The following is a 27,996-nucleotide window of genomic DNA, read 5'->3' as shown; positions in this document are numbered from 1 at the left end:
TCAATGTCAGGTGTGTGTTCTGTGACTGTGGAACTCACTGACCTCAGCCACTCTCTCCAGCAGCGGTTCCAGCCAGTGTTCGTTACACTCGCAATGGCTGTCCAGGAAGGTGAGAACACTGGCAGTGGCTGCGTCGGCCCCCCTCACCCGAGATCTCATCAGACCTGTGGAGGTGTCAACAACATGATGTAATCAAATACACAATGGGCTATTCATGTGTGCGAGGCTCTAACTTCTTTATCTAAGTATACTTATTGCCCAACACCGGTTCTCTGAAGTTTGGGATGTGCATATCACCAAAATATGGTTAAATTATTAAAGTGATAGCTGCAATGAGTGTACAAAACATTAGGAACACCTGCTCTTTCCATGACATGGTCTGACCAGGTGAATTCAGGTGAAAGCTATGATGCCTTATTGATGTCACTTGATCTATCCAGTGAAGATGAATTGGAGGAGAATGATTTTTAAACCTAGAGACAATTGATACATGGATTGTGTATGTGTGCCATTCAGAGGGTTAATGGACAAGACAAAAGATTGCATTTGAACAGGGTAGATGCCAGGAACACCAGTTTGTGTCAAGAACTGCAACACTGCTGGGTTTTTCACACAGTTTCCTGTGTGTATCAAGAATGGTCCACCACCCAAAGGACATCCAGACAACTTGACACAACTGTGGGAAGCATTGGAGTCAACATGAGCCAGCATCCCTGTGGAATGCTTGACACCTTGTAGAGTCCATGCTCTGACAAATTGAAGCTGTTCTGAGGGCAAAAAGGGGGGTGGAACTCCATATTACCTTCCATATTAGGAAGGTGTTCTTAATGTTTTGTACACTCAGTGTATTTAATTAGTATGTTTTAATGGACTTCTGAAGTCATCTAGTATCTTTGCTGAAGTGCTAGCTCATATTAACTTTCTTTGATCCCGGGTTCGATAATTAAATTCATGCTTAATTGGTTGAAGGGGGCAGTGTGCGATTGTGGAGTTGTAAATGAGGTAATCAGTTTTGCAGAGATAGCGATAATGAACAGAGGATGCAGCCAGGTATTTTTTTGGCCCAATGTTCTTTCTATTGGACAGCACACAAAGCACTTTTCAAAAATATACTCTGCTTGTTACAAACTCTTCATTGTTCTGGAGTGTATATTTTCTCCCCGTTGGCCCCTATAAACCTGTTCAGTGCTTTTCATGAGAATTGCCCTAACAATCAGGACTCTGTTTTAAACTCAATCCTTTCCTAGCCCAAATAATATTTCTCTGCTTTTACAACTGGCAAATCACTGATTAAGGTACATGCAGCGTTGGACAAGGTCAATAAAAATGGGATTCAAATACTATGATGAATGAAGCCTGACCACTCATTTCCAACTAACAGTTTTATTCCTTTTGCCATTTGTCCACTCACCTTCTCGGCGATCATTTCGAAGAACCCGGATCTTCTCAATTTTCCCCAACAAGGCTCCATCCTCCGCTGAACCACGAGACACCAAAGGTTATTAAAATAAACCATCTATATACATGTCAAAGAAACATCTATATAGGCCTTGTAATGGGTTTATGAAGACTTCATTCAGTTCTGTATCATATAAAGAGGGACCAAAGGTTTACGCAGTGGCCCAGACACTGACGGACAACAACTCTAGAACGACTCAAATATCAAAGTAGCTTCAATCTATCTCAAAACACTTTAATGTGCAACAAGAGACCTTGATGAAAACTATGGAGGGAAAAAAAAAAAAAACATATGATAGGCGTGATGTCTGTTAAAGTGTCTGGAGTGCACAGCCATCAAAGCCCAAGCAAGAGGCATGTGCCCTTAGGTTTGGGGGTCACCCAGAGTTGAGCAGGAGGGAGGCTCGACAATGGTTCAGGACAGGGGCTTTAGTTTACAGACTGGGTGGTGGGGGAGAGAAGGGCCTGGAACCTCTAAACCAGTGCCAGTACTGATCCAGAGTGACAGAGGCACAGGGCAAAAGAGAGAGAGTTAAGGCCACTCATCAAACAGAAACTCACGGTTGTCGCTGTAATCGTCCACCAGGATAATCTCCTTGACAAGGTGTGGGGGACTCTTCTTAAGAACACTGGAGAGGGAGGGAGGGAGAGGAGAGGGTTAGACATGGGTTAGTATCTCCAGGCCTAGACTGTGTGTGCGTGTGTGTGTGTGCACTCACCTGACTACGGTGCGGAGCAGAGCTGAGCGGGCCTCATTGTGGAAGGTAATGACCACACTCGAAGCAGGCAGCTCAGTCTTCCACTGTTTATGCCGGCAGCTGAAGGAGACAGGAAAACACGCAAATTCATTAGGGCACTGAAAACACACTCAATGGCCAAAAAGGACCAATTATCTAGCTGGTGTTGTGTGCTCCAACACGCTGGCTGAATAACTTTAGCTTTTGGAGTTTAAATCTCCAGGCCCAGACCAATGTATTCGATCTGTATCCTACATTAAAATAGGCTCTATTTTGCACACACTCTTGTGACGGTTTGGTGAAGATATGATCGACAGCAAGTCTTGCTTGCTTAAGCAATGGAGGCTCAGACAAGCCCCTTAAGATTTCAATATGACAGAGATGGGCTAATCCGCTAGAGTCCAGTCACCAGCAGCTTCGGCTTTGAGTATGGGTGAGAGCATAGAGGTTCCCCAAGTCGAACTCATCGACACAGAGACTGCCCATGACGAGCCTCCTTGGAGAGAAGATGGAGAAATGGAGGGACAAGAGTAAGGCTTTGACGTCAATCAATGCTTCCTAAAGGAGTTACAAGACAAGACACGACTCTCCCTTAGCAGGAATCACTCCAGGCGAAAAATAGCTGCTCATAGTTCCCAGAGCAGAGGTCAACTATGGGAGTAGTCCACATAGTACAGAGCACAGCAAGTACTGTATCATCCGGGCCAAGAAAAATACTAAAATACTGAAAATACTCAGTGTATTTTCAAATACAAATATTTAAAAATACCCCAAGCATTTGAACCCAGGTCTGGTTGGTCTTAGGGGTATTAAACATTTATTTGGAAAAAAGTAAGCTATTGGAAAATAGAATGTGAATTGGACACGTCATTTGAAAATACTAAAATATACAGAAAATAAGTATTTCAAATATAAATTCTTAAATTCCCAACCCACATTACTGTTAGGACTGCATTCGCATTAAAGTCCATGCTGAAGGCTGCTTCTCTGTTCTTCAAATGGATCTAAACCAGTCTAGTAAACCATCCCAGGCTTAACCAAGCCCTTGACACCATCTTGCTGTACCATCGAAAAAAACTGTGGCACTCCCTTTTCATTGCACAGACAACAATTAGGCTTCATACTTCGTGTATGGCATGTAATGTAGGTCCCTCTGAGCTATGTAATTAAAATGAGGTGTCAGTAACAAGATACTGTAGGGAGGGGACATAAAAGACAAGCACAAATGAAAAACAAACACAGCTGATGAGTTGCTTTGTATAGTCTACTGCCTGGTCCTTTGGTGGCCTCACATGCAGGCCGTTCAGCGCCTCATAATGTAACTGGCTCACCTCCCTCATTAAATATGTATCCGGCAGTGTACACTGAGAACGCTTCATTAGAATTGGAGAGAGTGGCCAAAACGGCAGACAGCGGTTACCGAGTCCACGCTGGGTCGACAACAGACAATACATAAAACATTCCAATTAAGACCTGCGGCCTCCATGTCTCCTGCCATCCAAGTTAATGGTCTGTCTGAAGATTAAAGAAGCCAAGCAATTTAAACTGGTCAACAACAACAAAAAAGGACACAGAAATAAAAGGCATCTGTTGTGACAAGAATCAGAGGAGGCGGAATCTCTCATCTAAGTGTTCAATGGTGCTGGGCAGACAGCTGCAGGCAGTGCAGAGACAGGAAAGATGGCGCCGTATTGTATGGCTGTCATCTTGCGAGCTCGGACCCATCTTTGCTATTTTGTGATACTTCTGCCGTTTATCATTACTTTTTTTGCACAACATGTATCTCATCTGCCGTGGTCTCTTTGTGTAATTCCGACTCAATTTTCAGGCTATCCAAGAGGAAACGCCGGCGAAAGAGAGGCAAGAGAGGGTGAGCCCTGGCAAGGTGAAGGCTATCCAACTCGATGGATTCTCCATTCCCCCGAGTGGACAGGACATCGGATTCAGGGAAATTGAGAGGGGGAGTGGTATGCCTCTTCATCTACAGCAAATGGTGTGCCGACTCTAGCGCAATGGAAGTCTCGACCCATTGTTCACCTGTCTTGGAATACCTGATGGTCAAATGCCTCTAACCTAGAAGTGACAAAAGCATGGATACATTTTTCTGCATCATTTTTGGACAGAAAGTTTCTGATTTTTTCAATGTTACGTAGATGGGAAAAAGCTGTCCTTAAAACAGTCTTGATATGTTCTTCAAAAGAGAGATCAGGGTCCAGAGTAACGCCGAGGTCCTTCACAGTTTTACTTGAGACGACTGTACAACCATTAAGATTAATTGTCAGATTCAACAGAAGATCTCTTTGTTTCTTGGGACCTAGAACAAGCATCTCTGTTTTGTCCGAGTTTAAAAGTAGAAAGTTTGCAGCCATACACTTCCTTATGTCTGAAACACATGCTTCTAGCGAGGGCAATTTTGGGTCTTCACCATGTTTCATTGAAATGTACAGCTGTGTGTCATCCGCATAGCAGTGAAAGTTAACATTATGTTTTCGAATGACATCCCCAAGAGGTAAAATATATAGTGAAAACAATAGTGGTCCTAAAACAGAACCTTGAGGAACACTGAAATTTACAGTTGATTTGTCAGAGGACAAACTGATATCTTTCTGACAGATAAGATCTAAACCAGGACAGAACACACACATTGGTCTACACAGACAAGTTCTGTCCTGGTTTAGATCTTATCTGTCAGAAACACACACACACACACACACACACACACACACACACACACACACATACATACATACATACATACATACATACATACATACATACATACATACATACACCAGGACGAGAAAATCAACAACCTGGCACTTAACAAACTATACGAGGCTATAAACAAGCACGTAACCATGCAACTGCTTTCCTTTTTGTTGGTGATTTTAATTCTACGTCATTAAGACTTGTAATGCCTGACTTCCATCAACACGTCTTCTTCGCCACTAGGGGTGATAAAGTCCTAGACCACAAGCAAGCATACAAGGTCCTCCCTCATCTTGAAAATCAGATCATGACTCTATAACTAGAAGCTCAAACAGGAAGTACCCATGATGCACTCTGTTGAGAAATGGTCCTTTCACTCGCATGCCAACTGTTTCAGCCAGGCACTGGGAGAGCGCAACTCAATTCTCAGTGAAGAAGACATGAAACTTTCAAAGACACTGGCCTAATCCTGTAGTGTCATGGAAACCAATAAGCACAATAAAGATTGTTTTCACCGAATCATATCAGTCAGAACCACGTTAATGTCAATTACAGAGGAAACCTATCCTTGGTTCAAATACACTGACAACTACAGCCATATATGGTGAACCGGCGTAGATTTAACCCTCACATACTTCAACCCACACACACAGTGAGAGGAGCCAAGCTGGTGAAGCAAACAAATCAATGTGCCACCCCCTGGCACTGATATCCAGCAACTATGTATACAGAGACCTCAGCATTAAATAACTTTCACCGGAGCACATACTGTGAACCTGGCACATTGACGGGTGAGAGATACAATTCAATCCCCTCCTAGAAGTTACAGCTTTCTACAGACACATGGGAAATTAAATCAGCATGCTGTACCTCTGGAGTAAACAAATCAATCACTGTGAATTCTTCCCCATTTCCTTTTTAAGACTAACAGGACAGGGTGAAAGCTGAAAACAGGGCATTTGGGAGAAAGCAAAGATGAGTGTGCTGTTGTTGTAGCACTCATTGCAATACTCATCCACATAACAACAGAGGAGAGAAGACAAAAAGCTGAAATATCGATGTTCACATTCAGCCTGGTTTCTGATGACTAATATTTCAGTCTGGTTCCTGATGACTGCAATATTGGCAGGAGATGTGACCCTGCATTCCATTTGGAGAACTTTCCTGCAGACGCACTGACCACAGCCAGAAGCACGCGTTAGTTCCTGAACTGCAACTCCTGACAAAGTATGGGCAGACTTGTCAGAAGGATCAATAGGAAGCCTGTGCTGGGACACAGACATCCCTGACAAGACTTCCTGCATACCTGCCCCAGTCATAAACCACAGACCTATGTACAGTATGGTGGAGTGGCTAAATGCTTAGTGTATTACACATTTTTATTTTTTATTTATCCGTTATTTTACCAGGTAAATTGACTGAAAACACGTTCTCATTTGCAGCAACGACCTGGGGAATAGTTACAGGGGAGAGGAGGGGGATTAATGAGCCAATTGTAAACATGAATGAGATGGTCACATCCTACAACTTCGAGAGCATATTTTAGGTACTTTGCAGAGACAGAGTTGAGTAACTTCCAGCTCTTTAGCTCGTGGGACCCACAGATGATAACGAGAGATGGTGAACTCTGTGTTAGCTAAGAACACCACAGGCCTCCCCAAACCGTTACTTACTGGTGACTTAAGTAATACTATAGTGCTTTCCCTAGTGATTCCAAAATCTGTATATAAATTGGTTATTTCACATTAATTCTGAGAACACCATCTAATGTAAGAAGCACAATTTACTTATTTTTTGGACTGGAATGCATTTGTCCTGCAGCTTCAGGAACAACCGTAATCAAGCTACTGATTTATCTAGAACATGCGGGGACAAGAATGTTTGTCCAAGTCCAGCAAAAATGTCATGAGAAATGAACAGGAAAATAATTCATTATGCAGAGAAAATTATGATTAAACCTGTGGATGGTTAAAAATGGCCATTTTATATTTGTTACTGTCAACTGAATGATTGCCCAAAATTCCAATTACATATGCAGGTACAGTATGAGCAGTTGTCTAGATTCTAGAGGCAACTGCTTTGAGTGACACACAAATACATATTTTACTCACACAAATACCATAATCATGTTTTTGAATAATCAGGCTTTAATTGCAGACGGCAATGACTTATAAATATGTATCGACTTCCAGAGATTTTTGTTTTGTTTACCGCCCAGTGCCCACCCACTATTATATTTGCATCAGCCAGATGGGAAAGCGGAGAAAGTGTTTTCACAGAGTGGCAGAAATGCTGACCTCAATATATTAATTTGTGGCCACTGAAGAACACTGCTGTCAACATGACCCACGAGCATCGACGGTAGAGAATATTTATCAGATGTTATGTTATATTTTCGCTAAATCAAAATGTTGTAGCTCAATAAACATTGCTTCAATGCCTGCTACATCTGGCCAATGTCATATTTGATCCATGCTATGTAAAGTATCAGAAAAATAACACGAAAACCTGCCAGGAATCAGTGGTGTAATCTTATCAACATACACAAGTCCTATACCAGACACCATGTTTCCATTTACAAGGAGTAGCAGACATTTCAATCCACCGCTGAAACCCAAAACAACAACTCTTCGACTTACTCATGACATATGGATTTGGCCCTCCTGTCCTGACATCTGGGCAGGGATAGTGCTCTAGGTCCCGGGGAGCACAGGGGGGGGAAGACCACAGGATAATCAATTGTACCTTTGAGCACCACTCCTTGGGCTGACATGAGGGCACCAATGTGGAGCAGGGGCGACTCCTGGGCCACCAGAAAACATTGATCAGAATGCCAGAGAGGGAAAGCCACATTGTTACAGCCACCGACCGCTCCCTCTCATTAGCATTCCAACACATTGGCTTCTGTGCTCCCCCACTCTTCTACAACCAGTCCTTTGTCAAATTGTATCCACTTTGATGGATCATCCTGCCCCTTGCCACCCCTTCACTCTCTTCGATATTTTCTCTTGTAACACACTGTGTCCCACCGGGCCAAAAGGCCTCGACATCAGAATACCCAAAGCAGTGACAGATGACTGGGCATCAGATATAAAACGGTAAAGGGCACTTCCAGTTCAATATGATATTGCATTATTGGGGAAGTCCCTGGGCACCTGCCTTAGTCACAGCCATTTGACTCAAAAACCAACCTACTTGGCCATGTACACCCTCCCAAAGAGATAAAGAATCCATTACACACATGAAGATAAATCTCATGCTAATTTGCTTTGTATAGTCCGGAATTCAAACATTATGGAAATCCGAGGGTATAAGAGAGAGGCCACAGAGGTTTCCCGGTGCAAATAAAAAAGCAGGGATTCTCTTAACTGGATGACAAGAGTGAGATGAATATGTTAAACTGACAGGGATAATGGACGATGCTCTTCCAGAGTAGGATTCCTGTTATCTGAAGGTTCTCTCTGGAGTATCTATCTAATCTCTATTGACCTGGCCCATCCAGAGACATAAATCAAGCAGGACATTGACATCGTTGGACCACAACTAAGTGATAATGGCCTCGAAGACGGTGTTTGGAAGATATATTGGCACGGGTGTTGTTAGGCCCAAGACGAAATCGAGGGGTCAGCAAACCGTGCAAATATGTCCTCCAAACACCGGCTTCGAGGGAATTATCACTTTTATACAACGGGTTACCAACATATTCAAATAATGATTGACAAATTTTCATAAAAAATATTATTTTGATGAATTTATTCATACTATTTCATCCTTCCACAAGATATAGTCCCGACACAAATCTAGGGTTGCTACCTAAGCCAGCTGCTCGTCCATTCAATCGGTCCGGCTGCCAGAGACGCGACCCAGCCGTTTGTTCTAAGTGTTCCATTGCCATACTGGCTGCAAATGTTCTTACTCCTTACTTGCTAGCTACTTACAGTCACATCAAACAGTGCAGCCAGAATAAGAGCAAAGTAGCTGTTACTCTGTTATTTGCGTTAGTTTATGCTTTTGTCTAGTGACATTTATTTGGATACATCCATTACAATATGCTAACGATGCACGATTTCGCCTGGCATAGAAAATGTGCTCTCTCGTCAGGACACTGTTGTTTAGAGGAGCTAGTCAACAACAAACCTTACACAATCACTTCAAACTGAAGCTGGAAAGACAGCAAACTAGCAGCACATCGTTTCATTTGACCTGTTTTCTATTGATCATTTCAAGTTTATAATTTGCCTGGCTGGGCTGATGAGACTTTGGATTATGCAGTGAGACGGAACAGAGTAAATAGGCATTTCAATGGTATAGCTGTAGCAGGTGGACATTTGGAAGGACTCCCAAGTTCAGTATCTGTACGACTTTTGAGTAACTTGTGGAATAGACACCCGCTGGAATGCAGTTTTAACCAATCAGCATCCAGGATTAGACCCCCCTGTCGTATAAAGAACTACAATCACCATCGATTCATCATCAACTGCTCCAACTAGGAAGAAAATGGAAGTGTAACTCGCTATCAATCTACCATCATGACCCCCCACAATAAGCCATCTATACGCCTGTATTTTTACCCAGAGGACCTGTACTTTCTTTGATCTTTGAGCAGTTTTTCTTCGAAAAGAAGATGAGAGAGCGAGACAATTGGGAGCTTCACACACTTCCTGCGCCGACAGAGATGGCCACTTCGCGTTCCTAGGAAACTATGCAGTATTTTGTTTTTTTACGTGTTATTTCTTACATTGGTACCCCAGGTAATCTTAGGTTTTATTACATACAGTCGGGAGGAACTACTGGACATAGGAGCAACGTCAACTCACCATCATTACGACCAGGAATACGACTTTCCCGAAGCGGATCCTGTGTTTTGCCCACCACCCAGGACAATGGATCGGATCCCAGTCGGCAAACCAAAACAACGTCGCCGTAAAAGGGGCAGGCGAAGCGGTCTTCTGGTCAGGCTCCGGAGACGGGCACATCGCGCACCGCTCCCAAACACACTACTCGCCAATGTCCAGTCTCTTGACAACAAGGTTGATGAAAACCGAGCAAGGGTAGCATTCCAGAGAGACATAAGAGACTAACGTTTTTTGCTTCATGGAAACATGGCTCACTTGAGACACGCTATCGGAGTTGGTACAGCCACCTGGTTTCTTCACGCATCGCGCCGACAGATACAAGCATCTCTCTGGTAAGAAGAGGGGCAGGGGGGGTATGCCTTATGATTAAAGAGACATGGTGTGATCATAACAACATACAGGAACTCAAGTCCTTCTGTTCAACTGACTTAGAATTCCTCACAATGAAATGTCGACCGCATTATCTACCAAGAGAATTCTCTTCGATTATAATCACAGCCGCATATATATTCCCCCCCAATCAGACACATCGATGGCCCTGAACGACCTTTATTTGACTCTATGTAAACTGGAAACCACATATCCTGAGGCTGCATTCATTGTAGCTGGGGATTTTAATCTGAAAACAAGACTCCCTAAATTCTATCAGCAACTTCTTTGCTCGCCTTGAGGACAATACAGTGCCACTGACATGACCCGCTACCAAAACCTGCAGACCCTCCTTCACCGCGTCCAACGTGAATAAAACATTTAAACGTGTTAACCCTCGCGAGGCTTCAGGCCCAGACGGCATCCCCAGCCGCGTCCTCAGAGCATGCGCAAACCAGCTGGCTGGTGTGTTTACGGACATATTCAATCAATCCTTATCCCAGTCTGCTGTTCCCACATGCTTCAAGAGGGCCACCATTGTTCCTGTTCCCAAGACAGCTAAGGATAACTGAGCTAAACGACTATTGCCCCGTAGCACTCACTTCCGTCATCATGAAGTGCTCTGAGAGACTAGTCAAGGACCATATCACCTCCACCCTACCCGACACCCTAGACCCATTCTAATTTGCTTACCGCCCCAATAGGTCCACAGACGACGCAATCACAACCACACTGCCCTAAACCATCTGGACAAAAGGACTACCTATGTGAGAATGCTGTTCATCGACTATAGCTCAGCATGTAACACCATAGTACTCTCCAAACTCATCATCAAACTCGAGACCCTGGGTCTCGACCACGCCCTGTGCAACTGGGTACTGGACTTCCTGACGGGCCGCCCCCAGGTGGTGAGGGTAGGTAAACAACATCTCCACCCCGCTGATCCTCAACACTGGGGCCCCACAAGGGTGCGTTCTGAGCCCTCTCCTGTACTCCCTGTTCACCCACGACTGCTTGTCCATGCACGCCTCCAACTCAATCGTCAAGTTTGCAGACGACACTACAGTGGTAGGCTTGATTACCAACAACGACGGACGGCCTACAGGGAGGAGGTGAGGGTCCTCGGAGTGTGGTGTAAGGAAAATAACCTCACACTCAACGTCAACAGAACAAAGGAGATGATCGTGGACTTCAGGAAACAGCAGAGGGAGCACCCCCCTATCCACATCGACGGGACAGTAGTGGAGAGGGTATTAAGTTAAGTTCCTCGGCGTACACATCACAGACAAACTGAATTGGTCCACCCACACAGACAGCGTGGTGAAGAAGAACAACCTCAGGAGGCTGAAAAAATTCGCCTTGTCACCAAAAGCACTCAAACTTTTACAGATGCACAATCGAGAGCATCCTGTCGGGCTGTATCACCGCCTGGTACGGCAACTGCTCCGCTCACAACCGTAAGGCTCTCCAGAGTGTAGTGAGATCTGCACAACGCATCACCGGGGGCACTACCTGCCCTCCAGGACACCTACACCACCCGATGTCACAGGAAGGCCATAAAGATCATCAAGGAAAACAACCACCCAGCCACTGCCTGTTCACCCTGCTATCATCCAGAAGGCGAGGTCAGCAAGGTGCATCAAAGCTGGGCCCGAGAAACAGAAAAACAGCTTCTATCTCAAGGCCATCAGACTGTTAGACAGCCACCACTAACATTGAGTGGCTGCTGCCAACATACTGACTCAACTCCAGCCACTTTAATAATGGAAAAAATGTATGTAAAAATGTATCACTAGCCACTTTAAACAATGCCACTTAATATAATGTTTACATACCCTACATTACTCATCTCATATGTATATACTGTACTCTATACCATCTACTGCATCTTGCCTATGCCGTTCTGTACCATCACTCATTCATATATTTTTATGTACATATTCTTCATCCCTTTACACTTACATTACTCGTTGGTTATTACTGCATTGTCGGAACTAGAAGCACAAACATTTCGCTGCACTCGCATTAACATCTGCTACCATGTGTATGTGACAAATAACCTTTGATTTGATTTGGATTTGATGATTGCACCAAAAGGTCTCTGCTCGACTGTCCAGTGTTCTTGTGAGGCTTAGTTATATTGAGGCACCAGCAGAAGAAACCCTGTAACGTGTTAAGGGGGAGGAACAAGAAAGATGTACACTATATACTTCTGTCTTTGATTCATTTTGCCCTTCTGATAATCAGATGACAGCAGGAGTTCCCAGTTTTTCCCCATAGGACATTACTAATGGGGAAGTTCACTGATTAATCACTTTACTACTCACTGCAGTAAAAACACCATGAATTTGCGAAAATTATTTAATTCTGTTCCCATTTCTTCCTTACTTAATTCCACCCATGACAGAGGTTGAATAAAGACTTACTGGTCGTGTCTGGTGTCAGGGACTCCACGGTCCATCCTGAGCTTGTCACACTCCACCTGATTGAACTTGTTGCGAGCGTAGGGATCCTGCCCCGGCCGCACCACAGTAGCACCGACATACAGGTCCTGGTCAAAGTCTTGCCACCTCACCTTGCCTGCAAACCAGATCAGAGACACAGGAGATTAAAGAAATATACAGTACAGCAGTGTTTCCCCTATATTCATTTAGCAGCAGTTGCCACCACTCCAAAAAATGTAATTTTGCTTTTAAATGGATAGTGCAACTTTTTCTTGTTACCAATAGTCAGATGATCCATTTACAGTCATTATGCCAACGCTAGTTAGCAATGGCTTGCGAAACTACCTTAAAACTTCATTCAAACTGCAGACAGAGACATAAAAATGGTATCCATGCGTTCATCTGAGTAAATTGAAAAAGAGCTTAATTGCCAAAATCTCACACTATCCCTTTAAGATCAAATCAAAGTTTATTTGTCATGTGCGCCGAATACAACCTTACAGTGAAATGCTTACTTACAGGCTCTAACCAATGGTGCGGAAAAAAAGAAGGTGTGTGTGTGTATGTAAGTAAAGAAATAAAACAACAGTAAAAAGACATTTGAAAAAAGAGTAGAGACAAGTTACAACTTATATTTGTAGCAAACAGAGTGAGCAGTGGCCCGAATGAAAGCCACGAGCGCTCAGCCACCGCTTGCTCATCGTCTCCCTACAGTGCAGTGGTGCACATCAGTTATATTTCAGATGGTGTCAACATAATTACACTTTTGCATTTTGGAGTCTTCTTAAAAAAAGTCACCAGAAATCATTCTACAATTGTTTTGTTTTTTGTTTTTTTGTTTTTTTTAAATCTCCCGCTACCTTTGCCACCCCTGCTAAAAATACTCCTAGGGGAAACACTGTGGACAACAGCACAGTAAATTAAGATATTCTAACCTCTTTCCCCCTTACTGGGCAAAAAACAGCTGCTAGCACTTCATCACAAGTGACCATCGTGTTAAGTTTTCACATTCCAGAGCTTAAAGATGATTTGAGAGCCATTACCAAACTAATAAGAGCCTGCATTACAAACTCCGTGTCTCTTTCGCTCCCTCTCGCAGGAGCGTACACTCACACAGCCTAGTCAGATTATTACACATATAAAATATATATTTTTAAAACGTCCATATTTAATTGTAATGCTTGTCACAACAACGTATGAAAACAAAATGTCCCCACACACACTGGATATCAATGCGGCTAAATACTAATGCAGCTGTTATGTGAATTTTTTAATTTAACCTTTATTTAACTAGGCAAGTCAGTTAAGAACAAATTCTTATTCAAAATGATGGCCTACCCCAGCTAAACGCTAACAATGCTGGGCCAATTGTGCGCCACCCTATGGGACTTCCAATCACGGCCGGTTGTAATACAGCCTGGAATCTAACCAGGGTCTGTAGTGACGCCTCTAGCAATGAGATGCAGTGCCTTAGACCGTTGCATCACTCGGGAGCCCAAAGAATGAAGCCTCTAAAACACGTGAGCATTTGATTACATTGTCTCTCAGACAGGGTGGGGGCACGGAGAGAAAAAATACCATGAGCAATTCATCTCATGGAGCTCTGTCAGCCTGTATTCCGCATGATAATTAGGAGGGTATGAGAATAATCTGTCACTGATGCTAATTGTTCCACAGAAATGTAATGGTGAATTGCATGCCGGGGGCATTATAACTAGCTAAGCTTAAAAGGGGAAGCAGATGACCTTGTCATTTCCATGATTAACATGTGCAACAGATGACTATTTATGAAATTAATGTTGCAATCTATTAAATGGTTCAGTCTCAGGTCATCATGTTCTGGAGCTTGATCTAAATAGATGGGCAGTAGAACGAGCACAACATCTCTTTTGTCATCTGTTTTTTTTTAAACAAAATATCTTCACGTACATAACCCTCATTACGTTATTAGGTTACATGTTAATTTAGCTAATAATAGCAGTTAAGTCTGTATGGTCTGGTGGTAATAATGTACTAGACTTGTAAAGAGGAAATCAAATCTTCCACGCCCACTGCCATTCCTGAAGACCCATTATAGGCTGCAGTATATTCCGAAACATAAGGTATATAACAATCCCTTATACAGTAGCTTTACTTTATCAGACCTAGGAACTGGTTCCTGTCCAGATCTGTGATCATGCCCTCAGATACCAGTTAAGAACAGGTTGTCTCTCCTTTATTGCATTTCCTTTGATGTGAAAGTTCAACAGTTCATCCATCCATCTCTCCTCGGCTGCAACACTCCTCCTCTGGCTGTGTTTACTTGACAAAAAGCTTTTAGACATGTCACTAAAGTTGAAAGATGTTTAAAAAGTTGCTCTTGGGTAATAGGAATGTATTCATATAATTGCAATCTGAACAGGATCCCAGAGAGTCATGTCTACTGGTAACTGGCCTACACACAATACCACATAATGTAAAAGTGGAATTATATTTTTAGAAATTAAAAGCTGAAATGTCTTGAGTCAATAAGTATTCAACCCCTTGGTTATGGGAAGCCTAAAAATGTTGCTTAACAAGTCACATAAGTTACATGGACTGTGCGCAATAAGTGTTTTTATGACTACCTCATCTCCGTACCCCACACATCTCTGCACCCCTCAACAGAGCTTTGAATTTCAAACATAGATTCAACTACAAAGACCAGAGAGGTTTTCCAATGCCTCGCAAAGAAGGGCACCTATTGGTAGATGCATTAAAAAAAATAGACACTGAATATCCCTTTAAGCATGGTGAAGTTATCAATAACACTTTGGATGGTGTATCAATACACCCAGTCACTACAAAGATACAGGAGGCCTTCCTAACTCAGTTGCCGGATAGGAAGGAAACTGCTCAGGGATTTTACCATGAGGCCAATGATGGCTTTTAAACAGTTGCAGAGTTTAATGGATGTAATGGGAGAAAACTGAGGATGGATCAACATTGTAGTTACTCCATAATACTAACCTAAATGAGAGTGAAAAGATGGAAGCCTGTACAGAATAAAAATGTTCTAAAACATGAATCCTGTTTCCCAGGAGTGGGAAGGTGAACGGAAAGGCTCTGGAGCAACGAACCGCCCTTGCTGTCTCTGCCTGGCCGGTTCCCCTCTTTCCACTGGGATTCTCTGCCTCTAACCCTATTATAGGGGCTGAGTCACTGGCCTACTAGGGCTCTCTCATGCCGTCCCTGGAAGGGGTGCGTCACCTGAGTGGGTTGATTCACTGATGTGGTCATCCTGTCTGGGTTGGCGCCCCCCCTTGGGTTGTGCCATGGCGGAGATCTTTGTGGGCTATACTCAGCCTTGTCTCAGGATGGTAAGTTGGTGGTTGAAGATATCCCTCTAGTGGTGTGGGGGCTGTGCTTTGGCAAAGTGGGTGGGGTTATATCCTTCCTGTTTGGCCCTGTCCGGGGGTGTCCTCGGATGGGGCCACAGTGTCTCCTGACCCCTCCTGTCTCAGCCTCCAGTATTTATGCTGCAGTAGTTTATGTGTCGGGGGGCTAAGGTCAGTTTGTTATATCTGGAGTACTTCTCCTGTCCTATTCGGTGTCCTGTGTGAATCTAATTGTGCGTTCTCTAATTCTCTCCTTCTCTCTTTCTTTCTCTCTCTCGGAGGACCTGAGCCCTAGGACCATGCCCCAGGACTACCTGACATGATGACTCCTTGCTGTCCCCAGTCCACCTGGCCGTGCTGCTGCTCCAGTTTCAACTGTTTTACCTTATTATTATTCGACCATGCTGGTCATTTATGAACATTTGAACATCTTGGCCATGTTCTGTTATAATCTCCACCCGGCACAGCCAGAAGAGGACTGGCCACCCCACATAGCCTGGTTCCTCTCTAGGTTTCTTCCTAGGTTTTGGCCTTTCTAGGGAGTTTTTCCTAGCCACCGTGCTTCTACACCTGCATTGCTTGCTGTTTGGGGTTTTAGGCTGGGTTTCTGTACAGCACATTGAGATATCAGCTGATGTACGAAGGGCTATATAAATAAATTTGATTTGATTTGTTTGCAACAAGGCACTAAAGTAAAACTGCAAAAAAATGTGGCAAAGAAATTAACTTTGTGCTGAGTACAAAAAGTTAAGTTTGTAGCATGTTATGGGTATGCTTGTTATCGGCAAGGGAGTTTTTCTTTTCTATTAAAATAAATGGAATAAAGCTAAGCACATGCAAAATCCTACAGGGAAACTTGGTTCAGTTGGCTTTCCAACATCTCAAGCTCTTCATTCAAAGACTCATTCATGGACACTCTTACTGACAGTTGTGGCTGCTTTGTATGATGTATTGTTGTCCCTACCTTCTTGACCTTTGTGCTGTTGACTTTGCCCAATAATGTTGGTACCATGTTTTTGTGCTGCTACCATGTTGTGTTGCTACCATGTTGTGTTGCTACCATGTTGTGCTGCTATCATGTTGTGTTGCTACCATTGCTGTGTTGTCATTTTCTGCTGCCTTGTTACGTTTTCGTCTTAGTCTCTCTTGTTGTGATGTGTGTTTTGTCCTATATTTATATATATATATATTTATCCCAGGCCCCCATAGAGGGCCTTTTGCCTTTTGGTAGGCTGTCATTGTAAATAAGAATTTAACTGACTTGCCGAGTTGAATAAAGGTTAAATAAATAAAAATAAATAAAAACACACTGGGAGACACTTTTCCACTTTTCAGCAGGACAATAACCTAAAACACAAGGCCGAATATACACTGGAGTTGCTTACCAAGACAATATTCCATGTTTCGACTTAAATCGGCTTAACTCTATGGCAATACTTGAAAATGGCTGCCTAGCAATGATCAACAACTTGACAGAGCTTGAAGAATTTTTAAAAGAATAAATGTGTAAATATTGTACAATCCAGGTGTGCAAAGCTCTTTGAGAATTACCCAGAAAGACACAGATGTAAATCACTGCAAAAGGTGATTCTAACATGTATTAACTCAAGGGTGTGAATACTATGTCAAATGACATATTACTGTGTTTCATTTCAATAAATTTGCAAACATTTCAAAATTGGATATTGTGTGTGGATGGGTGATTTTTTTTCAATTGATTCAACCAATTTTCAGGCTGCAACACAACAAAATGTGGATTAAGTCAGAGGGTTATTCTAAAATTGCCTTATTCTAAAATGAAATAAAACAGTCCCCCCTCATCAATCTACATACAATACCCCATAATGACGAAGCAAAAACGTGTTTTTAGAAATGTTTGCAAATGTATTAAACATTTCAAAATGATATGACATTTACATAAGTATTCAGACCCTTCACTCAAGTCTTCTTGGGCATGACGTTACAAGCTTGGCACACCTGTATTTGGGGAGTTTCTCCCATTCCTCTGTGCAGTCCTCTCAAGCTTTGTCGGGTTGGATGGGGAGCGTCGCTGCACAGCAATTTTCAGGTCTCTCCAGAGATGTTCGATCGGGTTCAAGTCCGGGCTCTGGCTGGGCCACTCAAGGACATTCAGAGACTTGTCCTGAAGCCACTCCTGTGTTGTCTTGGTTGTGTGCTTCGGGTCGTTGTCCTGTTGGAAGGTGAACCTTTGCCCCAGTCTGAAGTCCTGAGCGCTTTGGAGCAGGTTTTCATCAAGGATCTCTCTGTACTTTGCTCCGTTCATCTTTGCCTCGATCCTGACTCGTCTCCCAGTCCCTGCCACTGAAAAACATCCCCACAGCATTATGCAGCAACTACCATGCTTAACCTTAGGGATGGTGCCAGGTTTACGCCTGACGTGACGCTTGGCATTCAGGCCAAAGAGTTCAATCTCAGTTTAATCAGAACAGAGAATGTTGTTTCTCATGGTCTGAGAGTCCTTTAGGTGCCTTTTGGCAAACTCCAAGCGGGCTGTCATGTGCCTTTTACTGAGAAGTGGCTTCCGTCTGGCCACTCTACCATAAAGGCCTGATTAGTGGAGTGCTGCAGAGATAGGAGAATCTTCCAGAAGGACAACCATCTCCACAGAGGAACTCTAGAGCTCTGTCAGAGTGACAATCGGGTTCACCTCCCTGACCAAGGCCCTTCTCCTCAGATTGCTCAGTTTGGCCAGGCGGCCAGCTGTAAGAGCCTTGGTGGTTCCAAACTTCTTCCATTTAAGAATGATGGAGGCCACTGTGTTCTTGGGGACCTTCAATACTGCAGAAATTGTTTGGTATTCTTCCCCAGATCTGTGCCTCGACACAATCCTGTCTCGGAGCTCTAAAGACAATTCCTTTGACCTCATGGCTTGGTTTTTTCTCTGACATGCACTGTCAAATGTGGGACTTAATAAAGACAGGTGTGTGCCTTTCCAAATCATGTCCAATCAATTGAATTTACCACAGGTGGACTCCAATCAAGTTGTAGAAACATCTCACGGATGACCAATGGGAACAGGATGCACCGGAGCACAATTTCCAGTCTCATAGCAAAGGGTCTGAATACTTACGTAAATAAGGCATCTGTTTTTATTTTTAATACATTTGCAAACATTTCTAAAAACCTGTTTTCACTTTGTCATTATGGGGTATTGTGTGTAGATTGAGAAAATCAAATATTTAATACATTTTAGAATAAGGCTGTAACGTAACAATGTGGAATGCACTGTATAGGCCATCAACTAAGCCTTATAACTTCCATTGCACTTCTTGAGCAGAGCAGCCATAGTGGAGGCAGACCGAGGCTAATTGTGTCTATGGGCTGGTGTGCTGTGCAGCAGATTCCTCACATATCAAATCAGTTCATATAATAGCATTGTCAATAAGTAAGAATGATTACTCTAAAATTGAGTGGTCTTCTCATCTTGATCCAAGAGGAAAGTCACTCACAGCACATAACACACTGTACACAACAGTACTGTATCAAAAGCACAAAGTGGTGGCTAGAGAAACAGCTAGCAGCATCATAATAATTAAAGGTACCATTCATGGAGAAAGACATTCCTACAGGGACTGTGAATACACAGCATCATTCTCAATCAAAGCCAAATGAAGCATGTTCTGTACAGAAGTTAAGAGGGAGAGAAAAGGACCTGCAGCAGAGCAGGATACAGCCGTCATCTGTATAATTAGCTTCTCTGAAGAGAATGGAGCCACCAGGCTGTGACCTCCACAACGCTTCCATCCAGACATGCTCACACACACACACACACACACACACACACACACACACACACACACACACACACACACACACACACACACACACACACACACACGCACAAACAATCAAAGCAACAGACTTCAGAAAATGAAAGTGTTACACAACCCAATCATAAACCTCTATGTAGAATTAATTTTAAGAAACAAGCAAGTTCGCTGAGACTTCACATCGACCTAATGAAGTTCAGAGCTTTACGGAATTAATTTAATACAACCTTGAGGCAAAAAAAACAGACTTGTTTTCTCTTCAGCTCGACTGTAGCAGTAAAACAATAAAAAATTATGTATGTGGACACCTACCTGTCGAACATCTCAATCCAAAATCATGGGCATTAATATGGAGTTGGTCACTCCTTTGCTGCTATAACAGCCACCCCTCTTCTGGGAAGGCTTTCCACTAGATGTTGGAACATTGCTGCAAGTACTTGCTTCCATTCAGCCACAAGAGCATTAGTGAGGTCGGGCACTTATGTTGGGCGATTAGGCCTGGCTCGCAGTCTGCGCTCCAATTCATCCCAAAGGTGTTCGATGGGGTTGAGGTCAAGAATCTGTGCAGGCCAGTCAAGTTCATCTACACTGATCTCGACAAACCATTTCTGTATGGACCTCACTTTGTGCACTGCATTGTCATGCTGAAACAGGAAAGGGCCTTCCCCAAACTGTTACCACAAAGTTGGAAGCAAAGAATCATCTTTGTATGTACTGCCAAATTCTCTAAAACAACATTTGGGGCAGCTTAGGGTTGAGAAATTAACCTTAAATTATCTGGCAACAGCTCTGGTGCACATTCCTGCAGTCAGCACGCCAAATGCACGCTCCCTCAAAACTTGAGACATCTGTGGCATTGTGTTATGTGACAAAACTGCACATTTTAGAGTGGCCTTTAATTGTCCCCAGCATAAGGTGCACCTGTGTAATGATACTGCTGTTTAATCAGCTTCTGGATATGCCACACCCGTCAGGTGGATGGATTATCCTGGCAAACAAGAAATGCTAACTAACAGGGATGGGCTCCCGAGTGGCGCAGCAGTCTAAGGTACTGCAAAGCAGTGATTGAGGCGTCACTACAGACACCCTGGTTCGTATCCAGGCTGTATCACAACCGGCCGTGATTGGGAGTCCCATAGGGCGGCACACAATTGGCCCAGCATCGTCTGGGTTTGACCGGTGTAGGCAGTCATTGTAAATTAGAATTTGTTCTTAAGTGACTTGCCTAGTTATACAAAAAAATTATAATAATTATATTTAACAAACTTGTGCACAGAATTTGAGAGTAATAAGGTTTTTGTGCATATTGAACATTTCTGGGATCTTTAGTTTCAGCTCATGAAACACTTTACATGTTGCGTTTATATTTTTGTTCAGTATACCTCAAAAGACCTCATACCTCTCCACATTGATCTGGTACTGGCTGTCTGTATATAGCTCCATTCTTGTGTATTTTAGTTTATTCCTCGTAATACTATTTTATTTTAAACTCTGCATTGTTGGGAATCATTTTATGGTAAAGTTTACATCAGTTGTACTTGGAGCATGTGACAAATAGAATTTGGTTTGATTTGATAGCAGATAGAACAGGCTAATTAAAAGGCAATTTTCACAGACATTCCATTATACTTTGGAGTCAAAAAAGGATTAATTGTACATTAGGCCATCTGGAAATTAGCTTAATTAAAAATGGGCACCCTTCTGCAAATTCTTTGTTTAACTCAAACTTGAGTGTTAAGCCGAGTGACCTAAATAGCATAAGCCACTGAAACAAGACACAGTTGAATATTGATAGGGGTATTCTTTTCTACATAAAATACAGGAAACAAAAGCAGATGGGAATGATTTTTCTCCCTGCCCTACCTTTATAGAAAATATGGAATGTTTATGACATAAATTAAAAGGAACAGCTCTCCCCCAGAACTAGTTATGATGGTAAAAATACTAAAATGTATATATATCTCTTCGTACATGGCATGCTGCTTTTTTAAATGCCTAAAAAGCCTATCAAGTCAGCATATGCTTACACCTGAGGCTTAATGCATTAAGCAGCCCTGCTAAATTGGATCCCGGGTTTGGTTGAGCGCATGGGCTCGCAAATTGTTACGACAGGGGCTTTTCTACTTGGGTGATTGGCCTGAGGACAAGGATCAGACATTTGTAAAAACACCCAGATGAATTCAGATGCTTTTCATAGCATCTCTATACACACACACACACCTTGCATAATTAGCCCTGACCTTATGAACAGTAAAGGTAGTTTACTAGTTTTAAACAGAGCCACAGCTGACACCCTGCTCTATTGCAAAGTGGCTTGAACAACATGTCGATTCATTTTCTCAACAGGACTCTCCTGCGCCTGTGTGTAAATGGAAGGGCTAATCAGAATGGATGGCGCTGTGGGATGCCTGGCAGGGCTGGGATATCTGGCTCTTACCTGGGGGGAGTGTCTCCAGACTGTGGGTTTTGTCATCTGTGTTGCTGTGGGCCTGGGCCTGATTTGATGAGTCAATAGCGTTCCAGTCATCCTGCCAAAGAAACACAAAGACACATGAATATAGAAACAAATAGTGAAGGCAACTTTTTTACATTCAGTGGAAAATATATTCTTGCTCTCCTCAGAAAAGGATGATCTAAACATAGAAAATGCTCACCCCCATGTTTCATAAATAGCAGTGTTCCTCAATGACATGTCTGAGTAGTTTAAACCGAGAATGTTAAGCACATTTCCCAGACTAATTCTCAAAGCAAATGGTTAGAAAAAGCTTTAATAATACTTCAGTCTTCCTAGTTCCCAGTTGGTGTTATTGATTTATTCGTTCAGGGTTAACTGTGGAATTACAAATGCATGATTTGCATCATCAAGTTACTCTGGCAACGAGATGCCCCTGACCTAGCATTGCGCTGCTTCGAGAAGCTTTTAAAAATATAAGTGAGCTTGTCAAAAGCATCTTGATGAAGAAAAAGGTAAAGAGATCCTATGACAGACAGTTCACCATCATTCAATTTACATTTAAGAACTTAGAACGTAGGCTACTTACCCAAACCAGATAGACAGGGGAAGGACAGAGGACATGTTTTATTCAGCTTAGGGCTCGCAGCGATTCAAATAACTTCACAACTTGTATGTTGAATCATGCATTAGACCTTCTCAAGAGTCAGACAAAAATAACTTCTGCGTGGTATTTTGGGTTAACCACAGAGTATAAATTACACCCATATACAAAACAGCATGTTTGATACAATCTAATGGACAAAATACGTTGTTGTCTCCTTGTCTACTACCATCAGGATAAACTGAAAGAAACTGTCTAGACTACAAAACCTGATGCAGGTGCTCTTGAACATTCCAATCATCGCCAGGTGCGTCATTGCATCCACAACAATAAGTTATGTGAGGATTCACAGAACGGAATGTGATGGAGAGGAAATGTCAATTGGGGAGTGGCTGCCGTCCTGATCTCACGGCAGAAACAAAAGCAGAAGGACAGTCAGTGACTAAACAGCCAAAAGGGATTTCCATCCGTGTTAGAACACACAGGAGTTGTGTGCCTGCACAAAGCCAGTAAAGATTCCCCACACTGCAGGAGCCTTTGGCCTCAGCATATAGCACATTTGATCATTCTCGCCTGCCTCCATAACAAACTGTTGGGAAATATGGCCGGGCTGACAATGAGAGCATGGGCCAAGCCAAACGGTGACACACTGCAGTGCTGCAAGCCTGTAACACAACGTGGGCTGGCTTGGTAATATCTCAAGGCGGCCTCTTGCCAAGATTAGCAGTAAATAAACAAACAGGCGGGATGGTATGGAATGGACAGAGAGCAAGCTACTGAAGTCCTGTCCAGAAGCCCTCGCTTTACAAAACGCGATCAGCATCTGGTCTGGTCGACTGGTCCCCTCAGTCAGCCCAAAATGTACACGTGGCTGTGGCAAAGAAAAGCATTTAGATGCTCAGCATTTGATCATATTAACTTATCAAAGTAATTCTCATATCTTAACAAAAATCTATATATTTAGACAGACGAACATGAATGAGTACTTAATGTCCTGTGAATCACCAGCAATTAAGAAAAATGTGATGCATTTCTTTTCGAGCATGATTATGCGTTCTGACTTCTTAGGCCTAGGCGCCTTTTTTCTCAATTTCCACCTAAATGATGTGCCCAAAGTAAACTGCCTGTTGCTCAGGCCCTGAAGCCAGGATATCCATATAATTGGTACCATTGGGAAAAAAACACTGAGGTTTGTGGAAATGTTAAAATAATGTAGGAGAATATAACACAATAGATATGGTAGGAGAAAATCCAAAGAAAAACCAACCGGAAATGTTTTATTGTTGTTGAGAGACCATCCTCTTAGAAAGGCAAGTAAAAGGTCATATTGAAAATTAGCTCCCTGGATGCAATTCCTATGGCTTCCACAGGGTGTGCTCCCCATGTGTCAATAAATGCACAGTTAAGTTTTGTAACTTCAAAAACTAATAAGAAATAATACGTTTTAGTGGAAATTCATGTTTGTGTGTGCCATTAAGACAGGACGCACCTGCTAAAATCGGTTTCCTATTGAACATACTTCTTTCCATAAGAAATATTATAGTTTGATTACATTTTAGGGTAACTGTGGAGTAAATAGAAATGTATTTAGACTTGTTGAAACAAAGTTTAGGGGTAGATTTTCAGATTCCTTTCTCTGCATGATTACTCAAATAGATGGTGCCAACTAAACAGACCTTTTGGGATATAAAAGAAGGATTTTAACGAACAGAACTACACTACATGTTATAGCTGGGACCCTTTGGATGTCAAATCAGAGGAAGATTTTCAAAAAGTAAGTGAATATTTAATCGTTATTTGTGAATGTATGAAACCTGTGCCGGTGGAAAAATATTTTGATGTGGGGCGCCGTCCTCAAACAATCACATGGCATGTTTTCGCTGTAATAGCTACTGTAAATCAGGCAGTGCAGTTAGATTAACAGGAATTGAAGCTTTCAGCCGATATAAGACACATATGTACCTAAATGTTTAATATCCAGTCTTTCTTGGTAAGTCTAAGAGCTTTGCACATCTGGATTGTTCAATATTTGCCCATTATTATTGAAACAATTCTTCAATCTCTACAAATTGGTTGTTGATCATTGCTAGACAACCATTTTCAAGCAGATTTTATATAAAACTCTAACTGCAACTCAGGAACATATCTTCTTGGGAAGCAACTCCAGTGTAGATTTGGCCTTGTGTTTAAGGTTATTGAAGGGTGAATTGGAAAGATGGAAAACAGACTGAACCAGGTTTTCCTCTAGGATTTTACCTGTGCTTAGCTCTATTCCATTTCTTGTTTATCATGAAAAGTCCTTAACGATTACAAGCACACCCCTAACATGATGCAGCCCCCACAATGCTTGGAAATATGGAGAGTGGTACTCAGTAAAGTGTTGTATTGGATTTTCCCCAAACATAACACCTTGAATTCAGGACAAAAGGTGAATTACTTTAATGCCTTTTTGCAATCAGGATGCATGTTTTGGAATATTTGAATTATGTACAGGCTTCCTTCTTTTCGCTCTGTCAATTAAGTTAATACTGTGGAGTAACGACAATGTTGTTCATCGATCCTCAGTTTTCTATCACAGCCATTAAACTCCGTTTTAAAAAGTCACCATTTGCCTCATGGGGAAATCTCTGAGCGTTTTCCTTCCTCTCCGACTGAGTTAGGAACAGAGTATGTCAGATGAAGGCTGAAACGTTGTCCTTCTTGCCCGCTCTAATTTTGCTCCAGTAGCACTCACTTCACAACCTCAGGGCATGCCCACCTCAGCATGCATTTGTAGGCTACTTGTGTGCTGCTATAGCCCCTTGCTTTAGCTACCGTCATGGAGTTCACAAAATATTTTCATTAAGAAACTGACGAAAGACGCGGGTGCTAAATCAAGGTGACTTACAAAGATGAAGACCCAGAGCAAGAGAGGGAGTACGGTGATGTTTGGGCTCCCGAGTGGTGCAGAGGTCTAAGGCACTGCATCTCAGTTCAAGAGGCATCACTGCAGTCCCTGGTTTGAATCCAGGCTGCATCACATTTTTTATTTAACCTTTATTTATACAGGTTTTACTCATTGAGATAATATCTCTTTTCCAAGAGAGACCTGGTCACATCTGGCCGTGATTGGGAGTCCCATAGGGCAGCGCACAATTGGCCCAGCGTCGTCCGGGTTTGGCCGTCATTGTAAATAAGAATTTGTTCTTAACAGACTTGCCTAGTTAAATAAAGGGTAGTGTCCACAATTAAAGAATCATTGTGGAATCTGAAAAGACACTTATCCCAAAAGCATGATGGTGTACTTACTACGTGAACATGCTAAAAGAAAGGTAGATAAGTGCGTCATTGTGGCAAAATATTTATAAACCAAAAATCAGATATTTTAAATGTTTTGTATAGATAATAGAACAAAAATTAACAATAGGCCATAATTGATTTTGGCCCAATAGGCCTGGCATATTTCCACATTCAAGGTGGTTTCCATTTTGATTGGCTTATTTTGACTAAAGTAAGTCACAGCCTATAAGTGCCATTTATAGACAATCATTTAATACAACAAAATGCTGTTTAAATGCTGAATGCTTTATGTTCCTACCAGCCTGTCATGTCACACTCTCAAATGCATTTCTTTGTAGGCTATAGCTTTAAAGTAATTTAAATAATATAGCTAATTAATTTTCATTCCTTAGGCTCCCTGTCTGGCTCCTGACCTATTTAGTGTTTATATGTTGTTTAATATAACATGTAGCCTATTTGAAAATAAGACTGCTCTTACATTACCTTTTCATGTTTATTCAAATACTTTTCAATCAAAGCCATATGGTTGGGTTTCAATACTTAAACTATTGGTAGGTCCAGGTAGTCACAAAACTAGATGGATGTTAATGAATGGAGCGAATTTGGAGCGGCAGTTTTTTTCCCTGTGAGCACAGAGCAGTTTTTAGCAGTGCGGGATTTCCAACTGCTCAAATGCTCTGGTTAGGAAGGATGCCTGTATCTTCGTAGTATAATTAATAACTTTTTAATTAACTTATTTAGGCTTGCAATAACGAAGGGATTGAATACTTATTGACTCAAGACCTTTCAGCTTTTCATATTTAAGTAATTAGTAAAAAATTTGAAAAACATAATTCCACTTTCACATTATGGGGAATCGTGTGTAGGCCACTAAAATGTCCCTGCTGTGCCCTGCTTTTACATATGACACTGTAGTATGTACGCCCTGTTATGAACAGCAATGCTACCATCTTTCCGGTACATCATTTATCTGATCTGGTACAGTAGTAGACTACTACAGTAAATTATATTCTAGTTTTTGGCCTGCCTGACTCCCATTATGTAATCTTTGTGATTCAGGGCCATTTCAGGTCTGGGAGCCAATTGTGGGAGAAAGCAGGTGTGAATGCCGAGAGCTCAGAGGAATATCCATCTCAGTTGGCATGGTATAACCGCACAGCAACTGTTCCCCCTCACTGAGCTATACATGCACTGCCAGGGGGCATTAGCAGGCAGCAGCCAGACTGGAGGCTCTTTTATGCTAGTTTGTGGAAGGCAGGCTGGAGCAGAGGAGCAAAGTTCAACCAAAAATGTCCCCTCTTCTCTGAGGATGCTGCAGCTTCAGTTGGGACGGTGAACTGTAGAACTTGAGAGTAGAAGTGGGTAGGGAAGAGAGTAGAAGAGTATCTTTTGAGTGCTCTTCAGAGATCAGGAAACGTATAAGACACAGCTGTTAGGGTTATGTAGGAATATGTGGGGTCATGACAAGGTTGAACTACTGTAGAAGCAAGCAGAGAATGCATCAGTTAAGAGAACACAGATAGGATTCCTCAAGAAGAGTCTGCCAGAGTAACACTAAAGTCCATTTAAATATTTACAATCCCTGCTGATAGAACAGGTAGGAAGACCTAGCACTTGTCTTAACTGAACTATCCTTGTCATACTGTACTAAGATACTGTACTGTGTTTGCTTTCATTATCAGTCAGATCTGAAGTGTCGTAAAGTGTATTGAGGATTTGGTCCCTTCATGCATTTCAATTAACAGGTGTGCCTTAAAGGTTCATTTGTGGAATTTCTTAACTTCTTAATGCAGTTGCGTTGTGAAAGGGTTGGGGTGGTATAAAGAAGATAGCCCTATTTGGTAAAAGACCAAGTCCATATTATGGCAAGAACAGCTCAAATAAGCAAAAGGAAACGACAGTCCATCATTACTTTAAGACATGAAGGTCAGTCAATACGGA

General features: G+C 42.4%; 1 protein-coding gene across 2 annotated transcripts in view; it reads right to left on the bottom strand.

The window, feature by feature from the left end:
• Positions 1-27,996, bottom strand: part of galnt2 (UDP-N-acetyl-alpha-D-galactosamine:polypeptide N-acetylgalactosaminyltransferase 2) — a 92,362-nt gene that overhangs the window by 9,454 nt on the left and 54,912 nt on the right. For both annotated transcript variants that reach the window (XM_024388146.2, XM_024388147.2), the window contains exons 2-7: positions 22,158-22,248; positions 12,556-12,709; positions 2,178-2,276; positions 2,020-2,087; positions 1,412-1,477; positions 43-164 (exon numbers count right to left, since the gene is read on the bottom strand). In XM_024388146.2, the coding sequence (XP_024243914.1) occupies positions 43-164; positions 1,412-1,477; positions 2,020-2,087; positions 2,178-2,276; positions 12,556-12,709; positions 22,158-22,248 (600 nt within the window). The remainder of the gene's footprint in view (positions 1-42; positions 165-1,411; positions 1,478-2,019; positions 2,088-2,177; positions 2,277-12,555; positions 12,710-22,157; positions 22,249-27,996) is intronic.

The sequence above is a fragment of the Oncorhynchus tshawytscha genome, linkage group LG25 (genome assembly GCF_018296145.1).
Source record: "Oncorhynchus tshawytscha isolate Ot180627B linkage group LG25, Otsh_v2.0, whole genome shotgun sequence".
NCBI lineage: Eukaryota > Metazoa > Chordata > Actinopteri > Salmoniformes > Salmonidae > Oncorhynchus > Oncorhynchus tshawytscha.
The sequence above is the reverse complement of the archived record's forward strand: the minus strand, read 5'-3'. Positions and strand labels throughout refer to the sequence as shown.